Source organism: Nicotiana attenuata, unplaced genomic scaffold, assembly GCF_001879085.1.
Source record: "Nicotiana attenuata strain UT unplaced genomic scaffold, NIATTr2, whole genome shotgun sequence".
NCBI classification, from domain to species: Eukaryota; Viridiplantae; Streptophyta; class Magnoliopsida; order Solanales; family Solanaceae; genus Nicotiana; species Nicotiana attenuata.
Window position 1 is genome coordinate 233,687 of NW_017671580.1, and position 21,208 is coordinate 254,894.

General features: G+C 36.5%; 2 protein-coding genes across 2 annotated transcripts in view; one reads left to right on the forward strand and one right to left on the reverse strand.

The window, feature by feature from the left end:
• The first annotated feature begins 2,523 nt into the window (after positions 1-2,523).
• Positions 2,524-8,747, forward strand: LOC109209091 (F-box/kelch-repeat protein At1g57790-like). The gene is made up of 3 exons (XM_019372273.1): positions 2,524-2,742; positions 4,804-5,919; positions 8,413-8,747. The coding sequence occupies exons 1-2, from the start codon at positions 2,711-2,713 to the stop codon at positions 5,900-5,902; spliced, it is 1,131 nt and encodes a 376-aa protein (XP_019227818.1). The 5' UTR covers positions 2,524-2,710; the 3' UTR covers positions 5,903-5,919; positions 8,413-8,747.
• Positions 8,748-14,405: 5,658 nt separating this feature from the next.
• LOC109209092 (heterogeneous nuclear ribonucleoprotein R) overlaps positions 14,406-21,208 on the reverse strand; it is an 11,396-nt gene continuing 4,593 nt past the window's right edge. Inside the window, exons 6-9 of the mRNA XM_019372274.1 lie at positions 20,666-20,873; positions 20,397-20,572; positions 17,717-17,802; positions 14,406-14,721 (exon numbers count right to left, since the gene is read on the reverse strand). Of these exons, the coding sequence (XP_019227819.1) occupies positions 14,595-14,721; positions 17,717-17,802; positions 20,397-20,572; positions 20,666-20,873 (597 nt within the window). The 3' untranslated portion in view covers positions 14,406-14,594. The remainder of the gene's footprint in view (positions 14,722-17,716; positions 17,803-20,396; positions 20,573-20,665; positions 20,874-21,208) is intronic.

A 21,208-nucleotide genomic window follows, 5' to 3' on the forward strand; every position in this document is an offset into this window, starting at 1 on the left:
CCCGTCCCACACCCTGCAGTGGCGGCTAATGAACTCGACCTCGTCCGACCCGCACTAGTCACTAAACAAGCGTCGAGGTCGAGATCCCTCCATGAGGGGAAATCTTCACCTCGACCCGGCCGAGATAAGATATGAATGAGACATCTTCGACTATAAATAGAGGGCGAGAAGACTCGAACCAACGGGGGGGGGGGGGGGGCTTCTCCATCATTTCTTGATCATCCACCAACATAAGAACATCTAGAGAGAGAGACTCCGAGAGAGGCGAGGGAGCCCAAAGGGAGAAAGAAAGGGAGACTCTTCACATTCAACAGTTCTCGAAGAAGATAAACAAAATTGTAATTTCCTGGACCTCTCCAAGGGGAGGCAGAATAAATTTCGATGATGAATAAAATCTCCCAATTATTATTTCTATTAAATCTTCCGTTTTACTCTTCTGTCTTTCGATCTGGTATTAATTATGATTGACTATGATTTAGCCCTTCATCTATATTAATTGATTTGCTCGAAAAGTATTCAATAACTTTTGAGTCAAACACTAGTAACTTTTTTCGTTATAATTTTTAAAGATTTTAGTATCAGAATATGACTAGTAATACTTTTTATGTCTATATATTTAAGTCTATTTTTCAAATTAAGGTATAATGTCCAAATTGATATCAATTATTAGATTTTCGATATTAGAACCATGTCTTCTTTTTTTAAACTTAATAAATTTAACCGTATGAAATTAGGTATGTACCTATAGTTAGCATTAGGGAAAGCGTACCAAACAAATAATAGAATTACTACCACGTTAGGTTTAACTAAATAGATTAGGAGTGATTTTATTATCAATAGTACGATCTAATTTTAAAAATCCAACTAAGTAGAATTAATCTAAATTTTAAAAATGTACCACTATTATTTCAACTTTAATTTTGAAAATCCAACTAAGTAGAATTAATCATAAGTAAGAAAGTGTACCACTATTTAATCAAACCAATTTACATTTTTAAAGTTTTACCCAAAAATGTACCAAATATTTGTTAGGTTTAACTAAATAGATTAAAAATGATTTTACAATTGATAACACAATTCAAGTTTTGAAAATGCCAAGTATGTACAATGAATTTAGTTAAAAAATAGTAGTATGGAGTATTTATTTTTGTTATTACAACAATAACAACAATCCAGTAAAATCCCATCAGTGGGGTCTGGGGATGGTAGAGTGTACGCAGACCTTATCCCTACCCTAGAGGGGGTAGATAGGCTGTTTCCGGGAGACCCTCAGCTCAGATACAATAGATCTGTGACAACAAAATCCAAAAAATAATCAGCATTATTTTTTGCTATTACAATTTTAAAATTTTATCCATAATCTACCAAACATTAGATACCAGTATTAATCCATATTTGGAAAACTTGTAAGTACACAAAATCCAGTTTCAAAACATTTTCCAACAATGTACCAAACACTTGTAAACTTAACTAAATAGATTTTTATAATAAATACCATGATTTAGATTTTAAAAAAGCCAAGTAAATACAATGAATTTATAGTAAAAATACCACTACTATATATTTTCTAATATTACAATTAAAAAATTTATCTAATAACGTAACAAACACTAGATAGCTGTAATAATCCATTTTTGGAAAACTTATAAATAGACAAAATCCAATTTCAGATTCTTGTTAATAATTTCTATGTCCATGTCCTCTGAATCTAATTAGCCAATATCTAGTCAGCCTAATAAATTCTGACAGCAATAAATCCTACTATTATCCTATGTGACAATTCCTAATTAGCTCAATATCAAATCATTGTAAGACTCGATTTTAAAAGGGATTTAAGTCATTTTCAGTAATAGTTTAGGTTTTTTTTTTCTCCCGCTGTCAGTAAATTTTAACTTATAATAGTAAGTAATTATTTTTATAGTATTACTAATTACTTCCTTCGTCCCAAATTAACGGTCACTTTAGCTCAAAAAAATTATTTCAAAATAATTGTCACTTAAGAAATTCAAGACTAAATATGTTAATTTGTTTCCAACTATACCCTTAGTATTAAAAGATAGTATCTTTTTTTAATATTTCTTAATTCTTAGAAAGCATTTAATATGGACGACTTCGTAAACTTTACCTAGTACGGTCAAATCTCTCTATAAGAGCCTTATTTATTTCAATATTTTTTGGCTGCTATAGTGAAGTGTTGTTATAGAGGACATATATTATAACATAAGATAAGAATCGGTTGCGAGAAAAATTTGACTTTTATATTGAATGGCTATTATATAAGAATACTGTTATAGAAACGTCTGACTTCTATTATTTTCTTAAGAGACGTAAAAAAAAGCTAAAATAACTATTAAAATAGGACATAGAAAGTAATCCTTATGAAAGAAGTTTTTATGCAATTTCCTAATAAGTATTGTGTTAATATTTCTTATCCGTTAACAAAGCAAAAATTAAATTTGTTTTTTAAAAAGAAAAAGAAAAAAAGACACCCTTTAAGAAAGTACACGTGTGGTGGTAACTTGGACGTTGTAGTCAGTTGACAACAGTCTTTGCCAGTTGCCAGTTGCCATTTTTTCTAACTTTATTATATCCCCTTTTGATAAAAATCAATCCTTTTTTTCTGCTTTCTTTTTCTCTTTTTTTTTGTCTCTCACACTGAAAAACATTAACTGCTTAGAAAAGAACCACAAAAAACTGAGTTCTTGCAGCTATGGCTGGAAGAAAAAGAAGAAAAATGAAGTTGTAAGTCTTCAAATTTCTCTGCTTTATGAACTTTTATTACTGTTTTTATTTTTATTTTTATTTTTTTAATGTTTCTTGAGTTTAGTTTGATTGAAATGATTGAATTTTAATGAATTCTAAGTGGGTTTTAATTAATTTTGATTATGGTTCATGGGTTTTGTTCTATGTCTTCAAAGTTCTCTGCTTTATGAAGTTTTAGTTAGTTTTTAGTTTTTTTAATACTTTTTTTTAATGTTTCTTGAATTTAATTTGATAGAAATGATTGAATTGTAATGAATTCTAAGTGGGTCTTAGTTTATATTACGATTCATGTGTTTTGTTGTGTGGATCCAGTTTAATTTGTGCAGTTAGAGTTGAAAGGTGTGATCTTTTTCAAGTAAGTTTAGTGATTGAGGTCAAACAATTTGTAACCTAAATATTTCAGACCCTAAAAGATGAAAAAATAAAAAGAATTAAGTTGAAGGTGAAAAACACAGATTTAATTGTATGCTAAGGCCTAAGTGTTTGTTTGTGAGGCGATTTCTTGGATTTTTTTGTGGTTGAGGTGAATTTGCCACTGTTTGTGGATACCCAATTAGGGGGTTATCAATTTATCACTTGATCTCTTTACTTGTTAACCTTTTGGCAAGTTTCCTCCATTTTATGCTTCTATTCGATCTGTTGTCATAAACATGTGCCACGTTCATGTTATTATGCGTAACATATCTGTAAGTCTGTGACCTGTTTTAATCAGGAAATGGACATATGTGTTTCTAATGATGACTTATATTGCTGAACAATGTTGCTATCGGTTACTTGTGTGGTTATCTCTTGCTCTTAGAGTTAGGTGTCGAAGAACTCTAATTCTTATTCTGGTTAAATCAGTTTATAATGGTTGTGTCTTCATAGTGCCAAACTAACTGTAAATACTGAGAGTCCAGTATTCAGTGTTGTTCTGATGCATGGTTAATGAGCTTAATGTATGTCCAGTTTGTCGGGTGATTTAGGATATGTCGTCGTTGATGTTGTCCTTTGCGTGTGAGAAGTTACTCTAAAAGCAGAATGTTTTGGGTTTTAATGCTGAAAGCCACCTGGAGCTAATTTAGGATTTTCCTTTGCGTGTGACAAGTTACTCTAAAAGCAGAATCTTTTGGATTTTAATGCTGAAAGTCACCTTGACTAACATAGGATATGTCGTCTTTGATTTTGTCCTTTGCGTGTTAGAAGTTTAAGAAGAATGTTTTGGATTTTAATGCTGAATGCCACCTGTAATTAATTTAGGATATGTCGTCTTTGATTTTGTCCTTTGCGTGTTAGAAGTTTAAGAAGAATGTTTTGAATTTTAATGCTGAAAGCCAACTGTAACTAATTTTGGATATGTCGTCTTTGATGTTGTCCTTTGTGTGTGAGAAGTTATTCTAAAAGCAGAATGTTTTGGATTTTAATGCTGAAAGCCACCTGGAACTAATGTAGGATTTTCCTTTGCGTGTGACAAGTTACTCTAAAAGCAGAATGTTCTGGATTTTAATGCTGAAAATCACCTTGACTAATTTAGGATATGTCGTCTTTGATTTTGTCCCTTTGCGTGTTAGAAGTTTAAGAAGGATGTTTTGAATTTTAATGCTGAAAGCCACCTGTAACTAATTTACGATATGTCGTCTTTGATTTTGTCCTTTGCGTGGGAGAAGTTATTCTAAAAGCAGAATGTTTTGGATTTTAATGCTGAAAGTCTCCTTGCAACTAGCTGATTAAGGATATGTCGTATTTGATGTTGTCCTTTTCATGCGAGAAGTTACTCAAAAACAGAATGTTTTGGATTTTAATGCTAAAGTTACCTGTACCTATCTGATTTAGGATATGTCGTCTTTTATGTTGTCCGTTGCGTGTGAGAAGTTACTGTTAAAGCATGACGTTTTTGTATTATAATGCTGAAAGTCAACTGGAACTATCTGAATTTGGTTATGAATATAACGTGTACTTCACATTTTGTGCATAACGTTATCTTTAAGGGTTTGATTTGAGTATTGATTTTTATATCACTATCCATTTTTGAAACTAAGCATATTTTTTTTATTTTTCTAGATTAGCTGCAACAACCCCAAATAATGGTGGTCCTTCGACTGAGGAGCGTGAAGGATCTGATGAGCAAAACTCATTGTTTTGTGTACCAATGGAAATTCTAGAACTGATTCTCTCCCGGTTAAACTTGAGAGAAAACATCCGTGCCTCTGCTGTTTGCAAGCAATGGCTTGCTGTCTCCATTTCTGTACGAGTTGCGAATAAACCACCTTGGCTTATGTTTTTCCCAAAATTTGGTGACTTGGTTGAATTCTACGACCCCTCGGTGAGGCAAACTTATTCAGTGGAGTTACCAGAGTTACGTGGCTCTAGGCTTTGTTACGCGAAGGATGGCTGGCTGCTGCTATACAAACCGAGAACTTTACGTGTGTTGTTCTTCAATCCTTATACGAAGAGTGTGATCAATTTGCCAAGACTAGAATTAACATACCAGATAGTTGCTTTTTCTGCAGCTCCTACATCTCCGAACTGTATTGTTTTCACAGTTAAGCATATCAGCCCCACTTTGGTCGCAATTAGCACATGTCAACCGGGGGCAACGGAATGGACAACTGCCAATTACCAAAATCGTTTGCCATTTGTTAGCAGCATTTGGAATAAGTTAGTTTTCTGCAATGGTCTCTTTTATTGTCTGAGTCTTACTGGTTGGTTGGGAGTCTATAATCCAGAAGAACGTACTTGGCTTGTTCGTGTGGTTCCACCTCCGAGATGCCCTGAAAATTTTTTCGTGAAAAATTGGTGGAAAGGAAAATTTATGGCAGAGCACAATGGAGATATCTATGTGATATACACTTGTTCTACTGCAAATCCGGTGATATATAAGTTAGACCAAATAAATAAAATTTGGGTTGAGATGCAAACTTTAGGTGGTTTGACACTTTTTGCAAGCTTTCTGTCATCCCAAGCAAGGATAGACGTTCTTGGGGTGATGAGAAATAGTATTTATTTCTCGAAAGTTCGTTTTTATGGAAGGCGTTGCATATCCTATTCCCTCGATCATGACAGATACTACCCGCGGAAGCAGTGTTATGATTGGGGAGAACAAGATCCTTTTGAGAGCATTTGGATTGATCCACCGCAGGACCTTTCAGCCTTTGTCTGAAAAGATTTGTGACAAAGGTACTATTCTTTTCTGTTAGATTATGTGCAAGTATTTGCATTAGCTGCACTTATCCTTTATGTAGAAGAGATAGCATTTCTGATAACTTTTTTTTCGTAGTAACTATAATGGCACGGCATGGCTGAGAAAGGACCTTTATTAGATATACATTAAAATGCAAAAGTTGGGCGCGCATATTAGTTGCGATGATGATCACATAGGTGGATATAGTTGGAGAGATGATCACACCGGAACAAAGAGAAGATCGATTAGGAGATAATATTTGTAGAGCAGAAGGAATAAACTAGAAAAAAAAGCAACATCGATTGCATTGGAAGGAAGTTGCTTGTTGTAGCTTCAAACTTTAACGATGTTCTAGGAAGTTGGTGATTTTAAAGATTAATACGATAGATAAGTGCATCGCAGTAGCGGTTGCACTAGAAGGAAGTTGCTTGCTGAAACTTCACATCTTGCAAGTCACCTTAGGAAGTGTTTTTTCCTAAGGCTAAACAGGTGATAGCTATGTTGCTCGGACTCTCTAAAAATATTGCCGGGTGTATGTCGGGTCCTTCAAAATTAGTACATTTTTTGGAGGATCTGACACGGGTGCGACAGCGATTTGGAGAGTCCGTGCAACATAGGTTGATAGTATTGTCTTAACCAAATGACATCATCATTTGACAAAGCACATAATATAAAATAGTACTACTGAAGATTTTATTTAAGCCTCCGGTTTCTAATCGAAATTACCAAGACAAAATCAAGTTTCAGATATTTAAGGTGCTATAGCTTTAGTTAATTGTATATCCCAATTAAAAGGATCCCAATTTTCCAACTAATTTTTTGGATCTTTCTATAATGTCTTTCTTGCTCTCAATGTTGGAAATGTTAGACCACGAAGGCGTTTGTTTGGACCACCCTGAAGGAAAATAACTTGTTGAAGAATGCAAACCTGATATAGGGAATAGTGGTAATGGTTCTTAGGGGCAACCACTTAGATTTGACAGTTGCACTCCTCAATTAAACAAATTTTAGGATTTCCTGTCATAATTAATCTTTAATGTAAATAAATGCCACGAGAGGGATGCAAAATCATGAAATTGTGCAAGGTAATTGTCCCCAGCCAAACGTAGTTCCACTGCCGAGGGTGTCGACTTCAGTGAGAGATATGTGGCCTTACGCCCTGTAACTTTTGCTGAAGAACACTAGATTTTTGGCAGCCGTAGATTCTAAATTAGGCAAGGATAGGATCTAATGGCAGCATGTAAGTGTCTTCTTAGTTTCAGCCAAGGTAAAGATATGTTAGGTAGAGCAGTATCCCGAGAGATTCAGGATTTGACTAAATTGTTTCCCGGACACCGAAAAAAACATGAAGTCTAAATCCTAGCTATTTCTTTTTTAGCTTATAACCTTCACTCTCAGTACAGTATGGGGAGGAACTGCTAGAGTTTTGAGCTTAAGTTGCTAGATGACTCGCTCAACTCCTTCTCGTCTAGTCTCTCTATTTCTCTTGGTCTGTTTTGACTCAATTTTCCTGACATCTACTTCCATGGTTCATGTAAGACCAGTCTACTTGCATACAATAAATGCTAACCGAAAAATGTTTCTACGGTTAAGAGCATTGCTTTGGAAAACAAGATCGCTGTGATAAGTAGTAGATATATTTGTGCTTTGAGTTTGAAGGTAGCTCATGTCATCCTCTTGGTGTGTAGCTGAGCTGCTGAATCATTCAGTCTACTTGTGCTTTCTCGTCCTCCCTCTTTTGACCAAAATTAGCAAAAACTATGAGGATTCAGGCCCTTTTAATACATTAAGAAGCTTCATTTGGAATCTTGAAAGATCATAACACATATTAAAAGCTTGCATAGTTTGGTGCTTAGAATTTTAGATTAAAAAGATTGCAAAGTCTCGCTTAGCAAAAGGGAAATTTATTTTAGGTCAAGACAAATTAAATTGAAGGCTTATAATTTTGGCATTTCGGCAGCTAAATGTGCTCTCGATCAAAAGAGTGGCTTGTATAACAAAAGATTTTAAGCAGCTAACTACTTCGAAGATAGAGTTTTGGCTTACACAAGTCTGTATATGTGTGGCAGCGGCGTAGGACAGGGTAGTGAGGTAGGATATGGTCCTGAGTCTAGCACGGTTGGGGCTAGACGGGCTATATATGTCATTTTACAAAATTTATAAAGAGTGAACAGGATGGGTTTGTAAGCGGGTAGAAAAAATGATATAGAGCCATTTAATTTGATGTACAAAGAAGAATATTTGACATAACGGGGAGTGACGGTAATAAGCAGGTAGAAGAAAAAAGGGACTACAATAACAACTATGCCATAAACAGCCAATTTCATTGTATGGCAGAGATTAGAGACATTACGAGTGAATGGAATTGCTATAAACTCCATGCTTGAATGAATCTATCTTTAGTACATTTTCAGTTCTTTTCTGTCTTTTGTCAGCTGCATCTTCATGTCCAAAACTACCTCTAACATCTCAGTAATCATCTCTTTCAGGACTATAATACAAGGTCTCGGCGTGAAACAACTTCATCAACCAGTTTCAAAGCTGCAGATGTAGCTGTGTTGCAGAAAAAAATGAAACCGACGCTTTCGATGTATCACTAAATGTTGTTAAAGTTTGGAGGCATGATAAAGAGCAGGTTTCTAATCATGTTTTCTGTCAATTTATGGTACTTTATAAGTTGTCATTTAAGATTTTCCTTCAATGAGTAAGAACTGTTCTTCCTTTATGTAGAAAACTTTTAGATAACTTAACGCTGTAGTTGAGTTTGTAGAAAGTTTTATTCAAGATAATGACTGAATAAGAGCACTAGGTATTTCTATATTTATATTCTAATATCTTTCTATCAGAAACAATCTCCGTGTCCTTCAGGTAGGGGTAAGGCGGCGTACATCTTACCCTCCCCAGACCCCACTCGTGGGAATTCACTGTGTTTGTTGTATATATCTTTCTGAGATCAAGTGTTATGAATCATACGTTATTCTTGTTGCCTCTCTGCCCTTCAGGGTAGGGGTAAGGCTGCGTACATCTTAGGCTCTCCAGACCCCACTCGTGGGAATTCACTGGGTTTGTTGTATATATCTTTCTGAGATCGAGATCTTACCAAAATATTGTTGCGCTCATATCAGATTTTCCAAAAAATTGGAGTATCCGACACACACTGTCGGCATTTTTGGAGGATCTAAGCAACATAGCAAGTGATTTTGCTCTGCTAATATAATTCCAATATTTATACTGTTTAAGAACTAGAGCTATCCCCTTTCTGGTTCAACAATTAAAAAGTTTGATTACAAACTTAGAAAGCATTGGTTTAAGTCTTTCCTTTTTAATTTATGGGATAAAAGTCAGATAGTTGTGCCATCTCTCGGACAGTTTGTTCAAGGGAAATTCCACATTTGTGGAATCATAAAATATTCCATAATCTACTACTATTAATTGATTAATATAATCTACAATAGAAACATGGTAAATGAATAAAAAGACCCTTCAAATCAGTAGCTTCCCTATAAATAAGGAAACTGACATAAAATCAAGTTTTCTCCACAAAGAAATCCCCCATTATGTTAAATATTGATAACCATTATGTAAAAATATGATCTATATCATAATTGAGCATACATCATGTAAGTATTAATATTTTAAAAAAAGGCTATGTGAACTAAAGTAATATTTCAGTGGATCGTCAAATTTCAGGTCAATCGGAGTCCGTAAACTTTTTGAGCTTTGGTAGGATTCAAGTGGCCATGCATAGCACGAGTAGGTTTCATGTAGTCGTGCATATTATTCCTATGACCCTAAAACGCTAAAAAGCGTAAGTTAATCATGGTGAGTATTGCTCACAAGCCGTATTCGATAGAACCAATTGGAGTCCATCAACTAAATTTAAAAAAATCATCATGTATTTACACACGAAAAAATGGACATAATTATTAATTCTTGTATTATGATCCCGAAAAATCAAAAAATAATGATAGTCATGGCGAGTATTTCTCACAAGGCCATTTTCATTGGACCCACTAAATTTCAGGTCAATTGGAGTCCGTAAACATTTTGAGTTCCGGTAGAATCCAAGTGGCCGTGCATTGTATTTTTATGACCCTGAAACACCAAAAAATAAAGTTAGTCATGGTGAATATTGCTTACAAGGCCGTATTCGATAAATTACCAAAATGTTAGGCCAATCGAAGTCCATCAACCAAATGCAGAAAAATCATCATGTATATAAACACACGAAACAATGGACATAATCATTAATTCTCGTTTTATGACCTTGACATGCCAAAAGATAATGTCAGTCATGGAGAGTATTCTCAAAAGGCAGTTTCGAATGGACCCACCAAATTCAGGTCAATCAGAGTCGTAAACTTTTTCAGCACCGGTAGGATCCAATTTGTCGTGCATAGCACAAGTAGATTTCGCGTGACCGTTCATAGTATTCTTATGGCTGCGAAATGCCAAAAAATAATGATAGTCATGGAGAGTATTGCTCAAAAGACCGTATCAAACGGATCCACCAAATTTTAGCCAATTGTAGGGTCCATCAACCAAATTTAGGAAAATCATCAAGAATATAAGCACATGAAAAAAAAAAAAAGATGTAATAATTAATTTCTGTTTTATGACCCCAAAACATTTTTTTAAAAAAATGCTGATAGTCATGGTGAGCATTTCAAACAACGTTGTTTTCATTGGACCCATCAAATTTCAGGTCAACTGGAGTTCATAAAATTTGTGTGCACCATACCTCCAAGAAGTCACCTTAAATTCCTACTTTATGATTCAGAAATGCAGAAAAATAATGAACAGTCATGGGAAAGCAATAACTATTGGTCATTTGGTTGTTTCTGATGAGCTAATAAAATTTTAGGCGATTCATAGCCCGTCACCCAAATTCATAAAGATCGCATGGACATAAGCACATAAAAAGGCTGAAATCGCCTTAAATTCCTATTTTACTGCCCCGAAACGCTAAAAAATGAGGAGCCATCATAAAGAAGGGATGACTACTGTTCAATATGTCATTTTTTATGGGCTCAAAAAATTTTAGGCAATTCGGAGCCCGTCACCCAAATTCATGAAGATCGCATGGGCATAAGTACATGAAAAGGTTGAAATCTCCCTAAATTCCTATTTTATGGTCCCGAAACGCCAAAAAATGAGGAACAGTCATGGTAAAGCAATAATTATTGATTATTTGATCATCTGGATGGGCCGCCAAAATTTTTGGCAATCCAGGTCCGTTCGCTCGGACCCATGCAGACGGCGTAGGCTATATCACATAAAATTTGGGAATCAGGCGGAATTCTAATTATATGGCCCTAAAACACCAAAAAATGAGGAACGATCATGGCCACCGGTCAGCCGGACCCATGCAGATGGCGTGTGTTATAACACACGAAAATCTGAGAATCGGGTGGAATTCCAGTTTTTTGTCCTTAAAACGCCAAAAAATAAGGAATGATCATGGTGAGGACGACTATTGTTCCTTAGGTTATTTTTGACGGGCCGTCAAAATTTTAGGCGATCCGGGTCCTGTCGCCTGGACTCATGCAGATGGCATGGGCTATACACACAAAATTCTAGGAATCAGGCGGAATTCCAGTTTTATGGCCCTAAAACGCCAAAAATAAGGAACGGTCATAGCGAGGCGATGACTATTGTTCTTTAGGTCATTTTTGAAGGGTCGGTAAAATTTTAGGCCCTCTACCACCGGTTGCCCGGACCCATGCAGATGGCATGGGCTATAACGCACAAAAATTTGGCAATCGTGCTGAATTCCAATTATATGACCCTAAAACGCCGAAAAACGAGGAATGTGCATGGCGAGACGATATTATTGTTACTTTTATGGTTTGGCAAAATTTTAGGCGATTCGGGTCGGGTCACTCGATGCATGCAAATGGCGTGGGCTATAGGCACGCGAAAATCTAGGAATTGGGCGGTATTCCAGTTTTATGTCCCTAAAACACCAAAAAAGGAGGAGCGATTGCGAAAGCGATGACTATTATTCCATAGGTCCGTTTTTATGGCCGGCAAAATTTTAGGCGATTCGGGTCTGGTCGCGTGGATGCATGCAGATGGCATGGGCTGTAGGACACGAAAATCTGAGAATTTGGCAAAATTCCACTTTTATGGCCCTAAAACGCCAAAAAATGAGGAATGGTCATGGCGAAGCGATGACTATTGTTCCTTAGTTTTATGGTCCTAAAACGCCAAAAAACAAGAATCAGTCATCCCGAGGCGATGACTATTCTTCCTTAGGTTATTTTTTATGGTCCGGAAAAATTTTAGGCGATTCGGGTCCGGCAGCCCTGATGTATGCAGATGGCGTGGGCTATAGCACACGAAAATTTGAAAAATGGACGGAATTCAAGTTTTATGACCCTAAAACGCCAAAAAGCGAGGAATGGTCATGGAGAAGTGATGACTATTGTTCCTTTGGTCGTTTTTGAAGGGCCTGAAAAATTTAGACGATTCGGGTCCGGTCGTCCACATGCATGAATCCAAAATTGGAAATCCAAAACGACCTAATGAACAATTGTTATAGCTTCGACATGACCATTCCTTGTTTTTGGAATTTTAGAGCTATAAAATAGGAATTCACAATGGTTTTTATTTTTCCGTGTGCTAATGTCCACGTCATCTCCGTGAATTTGGGCGACGAGCTCCGAATTGCATAAAATTTTATAGACCCATTAGAAACAACCTAATGAACAATATTCATTATCTCTCCATGATCGTTTCTCTTTTCTTTTTTTCGGCATTTTAGGGCCGTAAAACAAAATTCACGATGATTTTTAATTTTTCATGTGCTAATGTTAATGTCATCTTCATGAATTCGGGTGATTAACTCCGAACTGCCTAAAAAATTTTAGGCCCACAAAAAATGACCTAATGAACAATTGTATTGATTTTTTATGATTGTTCCTCGTTTTTTGATATTTTAGGGTCATAAAACAGGAAGTTCAAGACGATTACCAATTTTTCACGTGCTAATGTCCACGTCATCTTCATGAATTCGGCCGAAGGGCTCAAAATCTCCTAAAATTTTGTGGGCCCATCAGAAATAATTTAGTGAACAATAGTCATCGCTTCGCAATGATCATTCCTCATTTTTTGGCGTTTTAGGACCATGAATAAGGAATTCATGACGATTTCTAATTATCGTGTGTTAATGTCCACGCTATCTTCATGAATTCGGGCGATGGGCTCCGAATCACTCAGAAATTTTTTGGGCCCATCAAAAATGACCTAATGAATAATATTTATCGCTTTTCCATGTCGTTCCTCTTTTTTTTTGGCATTTAGGGCCATAAAATAGGAATTCAAGTCGATTTCTAATTTTTCGTGTGCTAATGTCCACGCCGTATTCATGAATTTGGGCGATGGGCTCCGAGTCGCCTAAATTTTGTGGGCCCATTAGAAACGACCTAATAAACAATTGTCATCGTTTCGCCATGATTGTTCCACATTTTTTGGCGTTTTAGGGTCATAAACAAGAATTCAGGACGAATTTGTGGGCCCATTCGAAACGACCTAATGAACAATAGTCATAGCTTCGCTACAACCTTTTCTCGTGTATTAGTACATGCTGATTTTCTAGAGTTTTTGACGGACTTCGATTGGCCTGAAATTTCATAGGCTTATAAGAAACGGCCTAGTGACCAATATTTATTGCTTCGCCATGACTTGTGGGTTCATTTTATGGCGTTTCATGGTCATGCTACACGAATTGGTGATCATATCCCCTTTTTGTGTGTATTACTACATGCTGGTTTTGTAGAAGTTTTTTGACGAACTTCGATTGGCCTGAATTTTTGTAGGTCCAAAGGACTTAGTGACCATGCAACACGAATTTGTGATTATATTCACTTTTTCGTGTATATTAGTACATGTTGATTTTGCTAAAAAAATTGATATTAACTCCAATCGATCTAAGATTTCATAGGTACATAGAAAACAACTTAGTGACCAATACACATCACTTCATCATGACTTACGAATTCATTTTTCAGTGTTTTGAAATCATACCACACGAGTTTATGATTATATCCACTTTTTTAGTTAACCTTAAGTTAATTTGATACTTGAAAAGAAATGAACTCTTGGAACTTTTTGAAAAATGCTATTCTAGTCACCTAAGGGCGTGGCCTACCAGTTAATAAAGTTGGTAAAAATCATTAAAAATTAAACTTTAAATCCTCGAGAAAGGAGCCAAAAAAGATGTTAGGCATAGCAATTCAATATTTGCGGCTGGTAAAAAATAGCAAATACCCGTTAAAATAGTTAAATTGTATACATAAATTAAGCCCGGACATCATAAAATATATGAGCCCCCAAGTATCAACAAGGCACATTGATTAGTTTACCAAACTGAAGTGAATAGATACTTGCGTGCAAGACTCGGATCATTTCTCACAAGGAATCTACTACTGTAAATACACACGAGTTTTCCTCTCTGTTTTAACTCCAACGTTAAGAAGCTGGTAGAAGTGCAAACATTTACTTTAACAGGGGAAAATTGACATGAAGAGAGTTTGTTAAAGGGAGACACTACAGATAAGAGTAAATTCTTTAAACAGGCTACAGATACATCAGTCAAATAACTTAAATTGTCAAAGTGAATACCCTCAAATATTGTTCTTTAATAACACATTGCTGCGCTCATTTACACCTAGTAAGGGTTGTACCGGGAACGCCCCCGTCCACTGTCACCCCGCCTTCCACCACTTGAACCTCCTCCGCCACTGCGGCCACCACGTGATGCTGGAGGTGGGGAATGCATAACACCTGGTTGTTGCCTGGACAGGGAAAAGAGATCAGAGATGATATAAAGAAAACTCTTCTTTGTCATTTTCGAACCAATCAAATACAAATATACCAAACACAAGAACAACAATAATTTGACACCTGTCATCATCCAAGCATCTCGGATGCAATGAGTTACATTTTGAACAACGTGAGGCGACATCAGATAAGAAAAATACTGGAAGGAATAAATGAGCATATTGAAAACCTTGTCAATCATTTCAAAAAGATAAAATTCTCAGCTGAAAGTTCACTAAGTTCTGTATTAACAATAAAAACTAGAGGAAAGGACAGAATACCAATATTCAACTGTACGAGAAAAGCAAAACTTGCAAACATGGAACACCGAGCGCAAGCAATAAATTATGTTTCATTCTGCAGGGGCGAGTAGTTCTAAGAGGCAGGTGACTTCTAGATGACTAAAACTTTAACTTCTTAAGCCCCTAACCCCCTCCCCCCAAAGAGCTGTTAAGTAAAATGATCTGATGCAATAACAAAAAGATAAAGAAAAGAACACAACTCTAAGATCATGGTGTGATGCAACCTGTGTATAACCCCACACTCAAAGAGTCTAAGGAGCAGTGTGGACAAATTTTACAAAATGTATCTTGAGAAGTTTTTTGAAGACGAAACCTGTGCATAGATAACTTGTCCCAAAAAATTAGTTTTTGGATCCCAAGTAAACTGTTTAAACACAGAAAGAAGGGCAACTTACACAGAAAATGTTGTTGCAAGTTTGTTGTTTGGATGTAAATTATCAAAAAACAAAAACATGGACTTTTATCTAGTTTATTATAAGAACCATCAATTATCTAAAAATTACCACATTTGCGTCCAACTTAATTAAATTTCTATATTAAATTGCATCCTCCTATCTCATGGTTGCACTGCAAAACGATGTTAATGCTGGGTTAAAATAAAGTTAGTCAAAAAACTTTAGGGACCATGTTGCTATTAAGCAAGGTTCAGAAAAGGCACTTTTCCATCAAAAAGCAGCCTGTTAGCACATCTACAACTTATTATAAACATTTCTTCAAGTTTCTGTAAAGACTTTCTTTCAAATATTTGAAACAGATAAGCACCCTTTTTTTTTCTTTTTTGATATGATGGTGTCCGGGTCAGCTTGTGCACACCTTGACTATTCCACCACATACCTAGGGGTGTGCATTCGAATCGGTTTATCGATAAATCGAATCGAAATCGAAACCTTATTGAAACGATAACGATAAGCATATGTACATATTGATAATCGATAAGTAATTATCGATAAGGGTCAAAATCGAATCGATAAATCGAATGCACACCTCTAGACTGTAGACACTTGTTAAATGAGTAATTACCTATTTGTGTAGATTAATATAACATACAGAATGTATATATATTCTGCTACTATTTTGAAAGCGGCTATACAATATTATTTTCCTAATCTATACCCTTTCCTCTACCACATTTTAAGGAATGGTCATATTTAAAGATCAAGGGAATGAAGTTCAAATTAATGGAAAACAGAATTAGCCGTGATGATGTGTTTTATTTTGTTTTGTTTTTTTTATACCGTTGGGAGTGTTGGTGGCATACATTTGATCCCTTACTTTAGTTTTGTTGCATGTGCTTGTTTGACACAATTTTTATATTATAAATGGTGTTCGTCTTATTTTAGCTTCTTTTTGTCCATATTAGTTAGGCGCGTTTATAGCGATATACTTTCCGTGGAATCCCGCAAATTTTCTTATTGGTGTAATCGATAACCGAATCGATAAGCCCCCAAAATCGATAAATCGAAATCGAAAAAATCGAAACCTTATTGAAACGATAACGATAAGCATATGTACAAATCGATAATCGATAAGTAATTATCGATAAGGGTCAAAATCGAATCGATAAATCGAATGCACACCCCTACACATACCTGCTACTTCCCACCAACAGAGGTACCGGGTAACTGTTATGAACTATTGCAAGGAATGGGACTTGAGTCCCACATCGGTACTACAAAGTGTTGATGTGGGGTTTATATAGCCTTGGGCTCTCCCACCTTAATAGCTAGCTTTTGGGGTGTGGTTCACCCTAGGTTGTATCAATGGTATCAGAGCCATCCACCATCCTCTGTGCCCACCGTGCCTTGGATGGTGACGCCGGTATTGCAGTGTTCGGGGCTAGAAATGTCTAGCGCACAGCCGTCGAGGACGACGGGTGCGGAGCGTGGTGGTTTGTTATGAACTATTGCAAGGAATGGGACTTGAGTCCCACATCGGTACTACAAAGTGTTGATGTGGGGTTTATATAGCCTTGGGCTCTCCCACCTTAATAGCTAGCTTTTGGGGTGTGGTTCTCCCTAGGTTGTATCAGTAACTCTATGTAACAAGGCTTAGGCAGATGAGAAGAAATCACCTAGTATTTGTCTCTGCCAGGATTTGAACTCTGGTCTCAAGGTTTGTGCCTACATCATTGACCACTAAGCCACACCTTGGGTGCTAGACAAGCACCTTTGTTAATAGAATATCTTCACTTCTTTGCCCAAAAGAAACAGTTTCACAGAAACGCTTCCTAGAATTGACCAAGTGTCTACACAATGCTAACTGTCACAAGTGACAAGTATCAGCAGAATGCTTATTCTGATGAAGATTCTGGAACAAAGTGAACCAACCATGATGCATTTACTACTCAACCAGGTATATAGGAACCTAATTAAACACCCTATTACTAATATCATAGGATCTAATGTTTCACCAGAGGTTCACCAGTGTTATATATGGATTGCATGCCTTTTGTCTTAGAAGCGCCTCTTTTACATAATATGCATTAATGGTATTATATTTCTTGAATTTCAGCCATGAGTCGTGATAACTGGGATTCTGAAATTGCAGAAATTGATAATTAACTTTGGCCCTGGACATTAGTTTTCCTTTGTATCATGAAATCAGATTGGACTTTTCCTATCGTTATCAAGCTTACCAAAGCGACTGCTATAGACAAGTTAATACTTACAGCACATATCCAATCCTTCCATCAGGCAAAAGCATCGGCATCATCGCCAAGCCAGCAGGTGTAGCTCCTCTTCCATAGACCAGTGGCTGTGAAGTGAGGTAACAAGTGTTAGTAGAGCTGCAGATTCACAAATTTACCTGAACACAAGCTACACATGAGTATGATAATATAAGGCCCATTAACCCATCCAATTTAGATTTAATTAACACGGGAATCTTGTAGTATACATTGCAACTTTGTATACTACAAAGTTATTGTTTTAAAGGGCACAACATATATATTGTTTAATTATAGTTTTTCTATTCTTTTGTCCAAATAATTATTGTTTGTGTTTACAGTAACATTTTCGTGCATCACATTTCTATTCCTTGTTTTTTCTTCATCAGCACTTTTTTCCCTTAGCCCACGCTTTAATTGAGCATTGCACTTAAAGCTCCAGGAAATTTTTGGCGCTCTTTTGCCCTTTTGACTACTCTGATTGGAAACTGGTTATCTCCTCAAAGTTTTTGCTTTTATGAATTAGAGTATAATTAGCAACAATTTTTAGATGATTAAATCATATTCATTACTACAGCCTCTCTACCTTAACAAGGTAGGGGTAAGGTATGCGTACATTCTACCCTCCCTAGACCCTACTATGTGGGATTCACTGGGTTTGTTGTTGTTGTTGTAATCATATTCATTAATAGAAGTCCTGCACAAGTCGCCACAAGAAAATGACCCAGCGGAAACCTAGCAACTGAAGGCAGCAGTTAACAAAAGAAAGCTTGCCAGTTAACAAAAGAAAGCTTGCTTACAAGCTACAAATAAATGGAACAAACACTCAATTTTTTCTTTCTTCTTCCCCTTTTTTTTTTTTTGGGGGGGGGGGGGGGGGAGTGGGGGAGGGGATGTCCAACACTAGATATATGTATCAAGAACAGCAAAATCCACCTTTAGGAATCTATATATTTGAGGCAAAGTTAACATTAAGGCGTTTCTGGAAAAAAAAAGACTAGGATTCGCAGTCGTACAAGATTGGACAAACATTTGAGAAACTGTGAAATAACCTAAGCATCCAACCGAAAACCTAAAGGGATGTGGAGAGGCCCATGATATTATGAACCCATTTGGAAACCCTTACCCAACCGTTGAGGGACAAGTGTAGCATTCTCTAACATTGTCCCGCTTGTGTAACCAAGTTATATGGTTTACACGTGAATTTAATTTTCTTTTCTTTGTCTACCTTTTTTTCCTGAAGTAGAGAGGACAGAGGAAGCTCAACAGTACTGGATTTGGAGTAGAGGGAGTCAGGTTAGGCTCAATAAGCTAATGAGTAGGCCTGGAGAAACGTTATTACCTCGATGGGCTGTCGAATTGAGAGAGAGAAAAAGAGAAAGAAGCCAAAAGCAGCTTCATGGGCTGATTTTTGAGAGAGAGAGAGAGAGAGAGAGTTACCAGAGAGAGAGAGAGGGTGAAGAGAGAAAAGGGATGTGCAGACAAGCCCAACAAAGTTTGGCTCTGATACCATTTAAAATAAACTGATCATCCAACCCAAAAACTTAAAGCAATGGGTGGAGTGACCCACAACATTATAAACCCCTTTGGAAATCCTCATACAAGCGATGAGGGATGAGTGTAGTATTCTCCAATATAAATTGATCACATCTGACCAAAGTCAAAAGTAGCACAAATAGAGAAGATTTTGTAATGTGCTGTGCCAAGTGCTAACTTTCATATGCACCGCTAACATAAGTGCAACAATATGATAATTAGGTGATTAAAAGAAACGAGGTAGACCTAAAATCACATCGACAAATCTGCCTCAAAAGACCTATAACCTTTTGTAACCAATGTAGACTTAGCTAAGAATAAAACACTGGAACAAAACACAATGGAAGCAAATGATACATATAAGGCGTCATTTGGTTATCGGAATATGGATATTAATCCCGTGATACAATTTGGGATTGCATTTATCCCATGTTTGGTTATAGTAGGAATTAGCTAATACCGATACAAGTCCTATTCCCAAAACTTGGTATTACCTATCACACATTGGATGTGAGATCATAATCCCAGAATTATAATCCTGGATATCCCATATTGGAACCAAACAACCCCTAAGAGTTATTAACTCATTGATATTAAAACTCAGTCCTATGTCTAGGTACTTTTACTGAGTCTTTTTACTTAGGCAGAGACTCATATGCAGGGACAAGTATGAGTTCTTGAATAAAATATCTAGTTTTAGAGATCTTAATGTACCTTAGAAGACAAATTATTTAATACTCCCTTTGTTTCAAAAAGATTTGGCATTATTTCCTTATTAGTCTGTTTCAAAAAGATTGGCACCTTTCAATGTTTCCTTAATAGAAAGCATTTATAGCCACACAAATGTTATGGCAGGTTTCAGACCACAGTTTCAAAAGTTTTATAGTCACACGAATGTTATGGCACCACATATCTTAGAAGTCTTCTCTTCGTTATTATAGTTTGTGTCAAGTCAAACTAAGACAATCTTTTTAAAAGGGGGGGAGGGGGGGTAGAATGCAATGCCTTAAATATAGCATAATTTATATAGAGGACTAATATATACTAAAAACTAATATAGATTAAGGTATAGTTGGTTGATTGAAAAGGCCAGAACATCAAATGCGAAGACAAACAGTCACCATCAAAAACATGAAAAAGTTCTTACTTGGCCAACACCTGCAGCACCATATCCTGCACTTAGAGCACCATAGGGAGCTCCAACCATGCCATAGCCAATACGAGGAGGGTAAGTTGGAAGTGTGGGCCCCTTTTGTGAGCTTGATCCTCCAGAAGATTTCTGATCTGCCTGAGGCTTTGCGAGTGAACACTCCAGTATTTTTCCTGTATAAGAGCACCGATGCATCAGTGTCATCATACATTTTGTTGTATGAAAATGAAATCAAATCCAAAGAAAGAAGTAGGAAACAGATGTACCATCTATCTCATATCTCTCAGTGTTCTTCAGCGCCTTCATAGCACTTGACCTCTCAGCAAAGTGAACAAAGCCATATCTGCTCTGTTCCTGCCCTGGTTTAGCTGGAGGAAGAACTACTTTCATAATTTTCCCATGATGTTCAAACAACTCTTTTAGCTTGTCTTGAGTAATGTTTTTGGGCAAGTTCTTCACATACACTGCTTTAACCTATAGAGTCCCAAAGGAGACAAAAGATGCTTACATCACAATTCAACATCTTCAGAGCTTTTGTTAATTAACCAGCCTGGACCATGACGGACAATATTTTATGCACCAAGCGATAAATCATTCTCAAGAAATATAGCTACTTGGTAGTATTCCAACTTAGGATAAGATATGCAAAACACAATCCATAAAGCAAAGCAAAACAAAAATCCATACTGTCAAGCCCAAAAGCGTTGGCTGTTAATCACCAACTATGCAAGTATCTTAGAACCCCCCCCCCGCCCCCACACACACACACACACACGCACACAACACTATTAGTTGCAGTAGGAAAAGGA